At 27.8% G+C, this 9877-nt stretch overlaps 1 protein-coding gene across 1 annotated transcript; it reads right to left on the bottom strand.

Moving 5' to 3' along the window:
* Positions 1–1041: 1041 nt before the first annotated feature.
* Positions 1042–9469, bottom strand: LOC103577263 (NPC intracellular cholesterol transporter 2). Its single transcript, XM_008557833.2, has 3 exons — positions 9238–9469; positions 1401–1705; positions 1042–1231 (listed from the first exon to the last, which is right to left on the bottom strand). The coding sequence occupies exons 1-3, from the start codon at positions 9323–9325 to the stop codon at positions 1148–1150; spliced, it is 477 nt and encodes a 158-aa protein (XP_008556055.1). The 5' UTR covers positions 9326–9469; the 3' UTR covers positions 1042–1147.
* Between the last annotated feature and the right edge of the window lie 408 nt (positions 9470–9877).

Below are 9877 nucleotides of genomic sequence, written 5' to 3'. Positions count from 1 at the left end.
CTGATTACTAAAATATTATAAACTGGTTTAGAAAATCATTCGGTTATATATTTGTGAAATTTCGTCTGAGCGATTCACCAAGTGTCCAGCCCGTCAGCAGCCTAGGAACCTGATTAGAATCCACAACGAAGGTCCAAGATGCAGCGGCGTCCGATACCATCAGTACGTCGAACATAAAATCCAGATAAGATTTATAATAAAATTGTTACTATTTATATCTCTCTCTTCAACGCGAATTTAGCGTGAATAATTATTATTTTATTTCCCGTGTCCATTAAATAACTGCGTGTAAATAAATTTATTTCTTGTCACTGGACACTTATTTATCTATAGAAGAAATTTAATTTATATAAAGGGGAATTTTGTACATATTTGGGGATTTGGCTAAATAAAATTGATTATATATAATAATTGAATTAAGTCTCTAAATAAAATTACTTTCGCCACCAGTGTCTTATAGAATAAGTTTAATTTCAGCCCCGTGTCCGGTTAAAACGAGTCGACCCATCTCTGAGATCTATTCTCCGCGTTCCAGAACCAACAATATAACAAGTTTAATTTATATTTATATTTAATAATTTATTATTAATTAATTACTTAATCGGGAAAATTTTGTAACTGTGGTTCGTGGCTACTTGACACGAAGTAGCCAGGGACAACCGTTATAATTGTAATATTTAAGATTCCGATGCGTGAAAGTCACAAAAAATAATCACTTATATATGTCGGTCACCAAGTCTCGTAAATTAATTTATATAACTGTGTATATTAATGATTTATATTTTGATTATTCACAAGACTTTTTTGCAGTGACATTTTTAAACAAAGTAATAATGTGAACATATTAATTGAATTTGTGTATAAATTTTTAAATAGATAGTTTGTGATTATTTTAATTGCCGATATTTCAACAGTGTTTGCATATTGGTTGAATTAATATATAAATTTTATTTCACCCATAAGGCTATTTTCTTAAACGAACAAAGGTCACTAAAAGCCGATTAGTCATTATTATATTGACATTTAAATTAATACGCGGGATAAAAACGAATGTATTTTTATTGATTTTATTTGCATATTACAGAATGAATAGGAAAAATTTTCTCTTTATTTATGAATAATATCTATAAATAAACGATGACAATGCTTAATTTGTAATTTTTACATAAACTTGGAAACACGTGATAATATCATTTTTATCCTTTAACGCCCACTGGACAGGCAAAGTTAACTGCAAAAAAATAACAAATTTAAGTTTTAATTATTAATGCAACTGGTCGATAAAAAAAATTCGAAATCGTACTTATGTAAATAATGAATTATTAATTAATTTTTTTCATGAATACTATATATTATTGTTTAAAATTTTTTTATAAAAATTCAACTATCTTAATTCTTACCGTAGGATAAATTGATAAAATTGGGAACTCATTTTTGTATTTGTATTCAGCACCCGCTTTTAAAGGACATCCAGCCATAGTGTCATCCATGTTGTAGATGTTGTCGCAAGCGTTTTTGTTATGTACACTAACAAATGGAAGCCAAAATGCAGCAACTTTGGCAAAAACTGATGTCGTTAAGCTTTTTACGTTTTTTTTAGCGACAAATGTCTCTTCAACCATCACCGAAGTTTGACGTTTGAGTGGACATGGTGCTGACTCGCAATTTGAAATTGTTAATGATCGGATGCTGTGATTATCTTTTGCTGAAATTATAAATATACTAGACCTATAATTGACTATATATTTGGATTATTTTATGATGATTATAGTAATAATAAAGCCTCGCGAAAAAAAAAAAATAAGTTTCCTTTTTTTTTTTTTCGCCATACATTAAATATTCTAATTCAGCAGATTGCTATGTTGAATCTGAAAATTCAAAGATTTTCTGTTTTAGGTTGTTCATTTTTGAAATTTCAACATCAAGGGCAGACCCACCTATTAATCGAGATGGTGTATTCGAATGACGTTTTGTATTTTAGAAGTCTATAAAATATATGAAAAATTTTTTTTAACGTATTTCAATAGTGTATTTGTTCAGCCTAACAAACCAAACATGTACATGCTTATTCATAATCACGTTGAAAATTCAGAAGAAATAGTTTTTTTTTCGAGCACTCAAAGTAAAGTACTGCCTTAATAGATAATAAGAGTTCTTAAAATTTTTATTTACGATTATTTCCAATAAGGTCATTGTACCCGGGAAAATTTTTTTTCATGAAATTTCATAAAATTTTATTAAATTATATTAATGGAATTTGGTGAAATACTGTGAAATTTCATAAAGTTTCATAAAATTTTATGCAATTATATAAAATCATATATAATTTTGTAAAAATTTCTAAAATTTTATAATTGTTATTGAGATCCAAAGAAGTTATTGGTATAATATTTTAGTTATTTTTCTGAAATTTTACGAAGTTTTACAAAATTTTATAAAAATTCATAAAATTTAAAGAAAAACTTATGAAATTTTATCAGAAACCATAAGATAATTCCATGAAATTTCATAAAAGTTCGCAACATTTGGTAAATTTTGTAAAATTTCGTGAAAGACCAGAACTTTGTTTTTGTAAAATTTCATATATTTTTGTAAAACTTCATAAAGTTTTATAAAATTTATAAAAATTTACATAATTGTTATGACAATTCCAAGGACTTATATGAAGTCTTATGAAATATTATAAAATTCTACAAAACTTCGTGTAATTTTACATAATTGAAGTTTTAACCTTACACGAAATGTTTCAAAACTTCATGAAAGTCCATTCAGTTATGGAAAATTTTATGAAAATTATCGCTTGGTTTCTGTGTAATTTTTTAAAATATTTTTACAATTTTGTGGTTCAATAAAACTACATAATTTCAATTAATTGTAAAAATTAAAAAATAGATATTTACATTGGAAAGCTGATAATTTTTCCTACCAAAAACTGTTATGTGCTCATTTTTTTAAAAAGTTTTTCTGCTTCAAAAAAATTTAGAAATAGTTAAAAACAAAAATTTTTGCATATTCAAAAAATCATAAACTTGAAACAGCTTCATATTAAAGGCTCAAATTTTCAGAGAATTTTTTTATGAATATATAGAACGGCTTCACAACGTCTGAACCAAATCGACGAGAGTCACCTGGCAAAAATAACTTTATTTGGTGGAATGACCCACATACACTTATTCAAAAACGTAAAGAAACGAATAAATTTTATAAATTTTTTAGTGATATTTGGAAAGCTGTATTTGCATAAAAACTGATCGTATCAACAAATTAAAATAAGCAATTTAGAGCTTTAAATCTTTAGCTGTAAGATATTCTGGTAAATCTTTTTCAAGCCATGATTAATGTGGAATCACAAGAAATCGTTCTAGCCAAAAGTTTTGTAAATTTTTTTATTTGGTTTTTAGAGTACGGGTTAGAGAATTTTTTTTTTAATAAAGCCAATGCACAACTTAGTTAGCAAATTTATTCTGCTAGGATTTCCTTTTGTTGTTGTCTCTGTACGACAATTCATTGCCGGAATATAAGTATTCGAATGAAGAACAATCCCTTTGTCTTTGATTATCGATATCTCAAAAACTAATTATCACAGAGTAATTTTGAGGGCACTTTTGGAAAATTGAATATTATCTTCGCTGACCTCATTTTCGATTTAAAAAAAAAATTTTCTTTCATCCTTAATATTGATTTCAATAACTTAAAAAAAATGTATTTTATGGTTTTTTAGTTAATCAACCGCATACTTTACAAACATTGATGGAATTATTAATGTTGCCAGGTGATTTGACATCTTAATGTACCTCCTAAAGCTCTGTAAGTTTTCAAATCCATTCATTGAACCATTTATCCGTACTGATTATCAGTATCACAAAAAAGTTGAAATACGTGTTGTTCCTTCAATTGTGTAATCATCATCAAAGTGAAAAAATTATATTTTTCGACTTTTCTCATATTTTTGGCTTACTTACTCAGTGAATGTAAGGTAAAAAGAAAAAATAAATTTCGAAAAAACTTCCAAAAAGAAAAAATAATAATTTGGGTCTTCTTATTTACAAAATTGAACGTAAAAATGAGTGTGTCAATTTATTAAAGCTAATCAAAAACTGTTAAAATTAGTGTGTTGTAATTTGACGATGAATATCTTTTAATCGGTTAATTTGATCGACTAATAATAAAAGACCATTTTTGTAGAGCAGTGAATTTTCTGTAAAGCCATGAGGTGCACGTATCATAATATTTTTTTTCGACGAGATAAAATTCATGAGAAAAAAGATCTGCCTGAAAATAATCAAGCTTGTAATAACTTTTGAACGGTGAAGTTTACAAAAAAATTGTAAGAGCCCTTTTTTGTAGAGAATTCAATTTCCTATAATATAAGGGACAAAATATTTTTTCCAAATAGCAAATAGCAAGATATGAATTTTCCCTTCTAATAATAAGTAAAAAATAAAAAACTTAGAAGTGGAGGACTTTCTTGCTAAAATTAAGAAATCATAATTGAAGATAATTTTTTTAAGGTGTCTACCAACCTATTTTTTAAAGAATAAAATGAAAAAAAAAAAAAAAACAGACGATTTTTTTGCCCTACCCCAATGTTTATGTCTGTTCATGCCCATCCGGGTAAAAAAATTACAGATAAAAAATGGCCCTATGTAATTACATATAATTATGTATAGCTATTAGAGTGCTTCATTTTATAGCAACATTGTTTTTTTATTAAATTCCACCCGAAAATCTTGTAGTTGGTGGAAAAACAAAAATTTTGAGCAGCATGGCAGCGCTTAGTTCCGATTTTTACCCGTTGCTAAAGAATTTTTTATTTTTCCCATTTAAATAACATTGAAAAATAAATTTTTATAACTTTTTCCTTCCGCTTATCATATTAAAATTTTTTTTTTTGTATTTTGACTTGTGGGCGTTTGTTGAGGACTAAATTTGCTACAAAAAAGGTCTTGTGAGTCGAGTCTGTAACTCGATTAGATTTCTACAGAAATCGCTTCTTAGATTAAAATTGCGTAAAAATAACACTAAATCTCATCTAGTGCCTAAACTATTGATAGCGGATGAAAAATGTAGAGAACAATTTTGCAAGAAATTTTATGCCCTACAATTTTTGTAATTGAACAATTCGTCGTAACTCTCAAAATTTAGTAACTACTGCTTCTTAAAATATAAAATTGGGGAAGAATTTATTTTTTACGTGTCTCAAAAATAATTTAATAGATCTACGTAAAAAAAATCGAACCAAGAAATTTTATATCATCGGACTTACTGAAATCTGACAGAAGTAAAATTTTTTAACCAGTAAATCTACAGCCAGTACTGGTTTTGTACGTCTCAAATATTTAAAGGGGTATTCTGGTCTAGAAATTTGAAAAAATGGATTTTCTTTTTTTTGTATATTCTAAAGTTTACTCTCAAAAATATGCCCTTAAACGAATTTTTCAAAATTCGAATTATTTTTGGAGATACATAGGATTTTGTGACCCAGCACTTAAGCCGGCCGAGTGCAGCAAATCACACAATGAACGGCAGATGTTGCTGAATGACTTGAAGACTCGTTCTTTTCAAGAAGAAGGCCCAATATATGGATCTGGGATCGCCAATTAATCCCAAGTGAGTATTAAATATTATCTGAGTTATTTTACTAAAACTGTTTCTCAAACTTCAAACGCGTTTTTCTCAAAACTGCTTTTTTTTTTGAAGTCGTGGACATCATATCTCAAGTTCTACTTTACCGATTCCTTTGAAATTTGATGAAAATCTTTTTTATATCTATCGCACCAACCTTGGATTCTGAAAAATTTTGATTTCAAGTATTTTTAAAAAATTCTACAACGTCAAAAAAACGAGGTAAAAAAAAATTTTTTTTTTTTCAAGCAGATGCCATTTTGTGAAAAAAATTTTTTTTTTCTTGGCAAAGGTCTATGCGATAGCGGCATCTTTACTAATAAAAAATTTCCTAAATTTTTTTGTTTTAGATCACTACAAAGGTTTAAAACTTAAAAAAAATACAACTCGTCACTATCCCATTACGAGACTAGGCTCAATATTCGTGTTTTGGGGAGTAATATTCTTAACAATTTAAAAAAAAAAAACGAACGATGCAAACAATCTTAAAATCCCTATGTTTGAAGTTTAAAATAAAAAAAAAAAAACAATCGAATTTATAACGAATAATTTTTTGCATAAATTTTTTAGAAAATTTATTAAATAATACGAATTAAAAAAAAAAACAGACCCAATTCTGAAAATTTTCTACTAAGTTATGGCTATTTAAAAAAAACGTCCCCAAAATCTTTAAAAATTCATATCTTCCGATTGGCTGAATGAAAAAATTTGAAAAAATTCATAAAAACCTCTTTCTAGTGGTACAAAAAAAAGCCCAAATTTCAACGAAATCGGATATGCAAAATCCATTGGTGCGATGAATTGGCATGGAATGCCCCTTATACACTGTCAATAAAACAAAAAAAAACTGGACATACTCAATTGAATTGAGATCTTTGGATTTTATAAGTGTCACACTGCAATAATATGAATTTAAGGAGTTCCATAACTTTACTGAAAAGTAGGAGAACTAATGCAATAGCAAAATTTCATTTAATGAATGGTAAAAAAAGTAATTTCATTAGTCTAGGCACATATATAGGCATGAAAATCAAAGCTTATTTATAGAGCTTTCAGATAAATTTCATAAAAAGTCGATAAGATCACATTCAAAAGATATGGAAGAAAGCATAAGTTAAAATATAAATTTTGGACATTTTGAAAATTGTTAAATGCTATAACTTCTAAACTAATCAACCAATTGAGCTCATTTTCAAACTCGATTAAGATAGTCGCCCGAAAAATACGTATACCAAGTTTCAAGGGGATCGATTAGAATTGTGGCTATAATGAAAGTGACAACCTGCATAAAATTAATTTTTATAACATTTTATGAATTTTCAAAACCATTTATCTACTAGAAAAGATGGTTAAATTAATGAGCTGTATAGTGAAAATTGAAAGCAATTGAACAATCTTTCAGGTAGAATGAATGAAAATAAGATATCTCTTTCCATTTACAAGCTACATCCAGTTAAATCAGTAAACAAATTTTTTTTGACAATTTTACAAAATTTTAATTGACCATGACTTCTAAACTTATTGGCCGAACCGGCTCATCTTCGAACTCATCCAATATAATCCTCGATAAAATAAGTATACTAAGTTTCATTAAGATCGGTGTAGAATTGTGGACGCTATCGTTGAAGAATAGCGCGTTGTATCGTATACATATGGGCAGATCCATTAATTTTCGACGAAAGTGTGCGCACTAGGGTCGGCGATTTTGATGCTGATTTTATCCTTGAAAGTACGGCTAAAAAAGAGACGATCCTGAAAATTTGAGCCCGATATGTGCAAATCCAGCCGCTGGAGAATACGAAAGCTTTACAAAAAAAAAAAAATTTATAGCTTCAGAATATTATAAAGTCGAAAAAAAGCAATGCAAAAGAAACAAAGTGCTACTCGAACAGGTTCATGAAAATGAATTTTTAAACTTGTTTTACTACGAAATGAAATTTTCAACTTTCGTTCAATTGTTTTTTCTATATTTTTATCATAATCATTAAGGGCTCCATCTTGCCCAGCTCTCACATGTATATTTTAGAGTGGTCATAAGAAATTAAATTTTCTCAGGCGCCCCAAAAATGCTTTTTTTTTAGTGAAAAAAAACGTGGGGAATTAGGATTTTTCTTTTTAAGTAAAAAAAGCACGTGCCGCAGAACGATCAAACTTCATTTTTCAATACAATCGCGGTTTTTTTTACATATCACATGAAATATGTAGATGAAAGGAAAAAATCGTGGAAACAATTTTGGAGGAAATTGAATTCTCGACAAAAAAGTTCATATTCATTTTTATTTAAAAATATGTATTTATGGAGATATTTTAAAAAAACGTTTTTTAGATCTTGTGAATTTAGCGTTTCAAGGATAACAAATTTGGAATATAACATTTTTCTAAGTATATAAAAACTATAATAAGCATTAATGATTGATATGTTACGAGTTACGAAGATGTCTATATTCAAGAAAAATTTAGCTACACGCCCAAAAATTTTACATAAAAAAGTAAATGATCTTTTTTTTTGCTAATGTATGAATTTTTTTTCGATTTCACGAATTCAACCGTATCAGACCATTATCACAATATCTACAGTAACTTTAAGTGAACAATTTTCGCCGTGTAAAGTGCAATATCGTCAAACAAAACACCCAAATGCCATTAATAAAATTATAAAAGCTAAAAAAAAACAAAAAATAAAAGAGACAAACAAACGTATTTGCCTGAACTATTGTAAATATTATATCTATAAAGTGAACTGTTGGAACAAAAAATCTATCTCTATATTTATCCGTAAGCAATTTTTTCTTTACGGCCCATTTTAGCCGACTTCAAGATTCAACTACGATACCGCCATGAACGTGCACGACTGAGTAGTTGCTTGCCTTGAACTTGTTGATTGCTTTCTCATACGGATTTACGATTTTCGTTTTCTCATCTATTCATTTAAATATCGCCTTAAAAATAATTATTATAAATAATAAACTACATTAACTCTCTTAACGAAAATTTTTTTTTCTCCTTCCGTTATTTCATAAATAAGTTATCTTTTTTTTCATTTACACGAAACTATTCATATGAAAAGATTGAGAAAAAAAAAATTTTAATAAATCGGTGTCAAATTTTTTTTTGTTTTAGTTGTTCGAAACAAGTAATAAAAAAAATTAAAACCCAAGCCGAGAGTAGCCTGGTGCACGCGATTATACGCAGCTCTATTCACAATAAGCGTTATAATTAAGTTTGCAGTGTAGTGTAGTACACAGAAAAACGACAATAACTAGATAGGTCATGCGAGTTCATTAATAATAATGACCACCCAAACATGATGCGATTATTACATACTCTGCCATACTATAAATATATACATGCATGTACATTAAAATTTATTTATTAATTACAATTAAATTCATACATATATTAAATATTTCTTCAAAAATAATTATATATATCTATTAAAGATTTTCGGTCATATATATACTAAATCATTTCAGTCAAATAATAAATCACGGTTAATAATTTTCTTAAATTTTCTATTAACGTCTACGTAAATAGTCTAGCGTTTACTTACGACGAAAACAAAAATATGTGAATAAATAAACACAACTAATAATTAATAACTAAAGAACATACCGTCTTTACACTGATCATAACTAACAGCCTCTGTCAGGAAAGTGAGACACAGTAATGGAAGGATAACAGGAAATATGGCTCTCAGCATTTTCTGTGGAGTAATTTGCCTTCTGCGTAAACGTAGAATTGCTAGATTATTAACACCAATGTTTGGATAAATCCCGACCGATCACACTCTCGACTACTACGAGTCGTAATGACGTTTGAGCAAACGTGATGCTACTAGTCACTTACTGTACTTTATATAGATGTTATATGTTGAGACTACATTCTACTCTGAAGAAGTAGGGATAGATTATCTTAAAGATAGAGAGAGGGAAGATACCTTAGTTATATTACAAACATATGTATTTTTTTTTTAATATAATATTTATCTGTCTTATTTGAAGAGTAACTTTTTTTTTACATCATAGTTTTAATGGCTAACCAAAAGAAATATATATATATATATATATATATATATATATATATATACATATATATATATATATATATATATATATATATATATATTTTAAGACCATAAGAGGACTTATCGACATTTAAGTACAAAAAATCATGTTTGACAAGTTTATGACTAACGTTAGCTTCTAAATTTTAAAATTCTTAGTCCCATTCTACCTGAATAGATATTTTTTAA

The sequence above is a fragment of the Microplitis demolitor genome, chromosome 8 (assembly GCF_026212275.2).
Source record: "Microplitis demolitor isolate Queensland-Clemson2020A chromosome 8, iyMicDemo2.1a, whole genome shotgun sequence".
NCBI classification, from domain to species: domain Eukaryota; kingdom Metazoa; phylum Arthropoda; class Insecta; order Hymenoptera; family Braconidae; genus Microplitis; species Microplitis demolitor.
The sequence above is the reverse complement of the archived record's forward strand: the minus strand, read 5'-3'. Positions and strand labels throughout refer to the sequence as shown.

Coding starts and splice junctions, on each gene's coding strand:
- LOC103577263 (XM_008557833.2), bottom strand. CDS start 9,325: ATGCTGAGAGCCATATTTCCTGTTATCCTTCCATTACTGTGTCTCACT. Junction 1,706..9,237: donor TTATGATCAGTGTAAAGACG/GTATGTTCTTTA, acceptor TTATAATTTCAG/CAAAAGATAATCACAGCATC. Junction 1,232..1,400: donor TTTTATCAATTTATCCTACG/GTAAGAATTAAG, acceptor ATTTTTTTGCAG/TTAACTTTGCCTGTCCAGTG.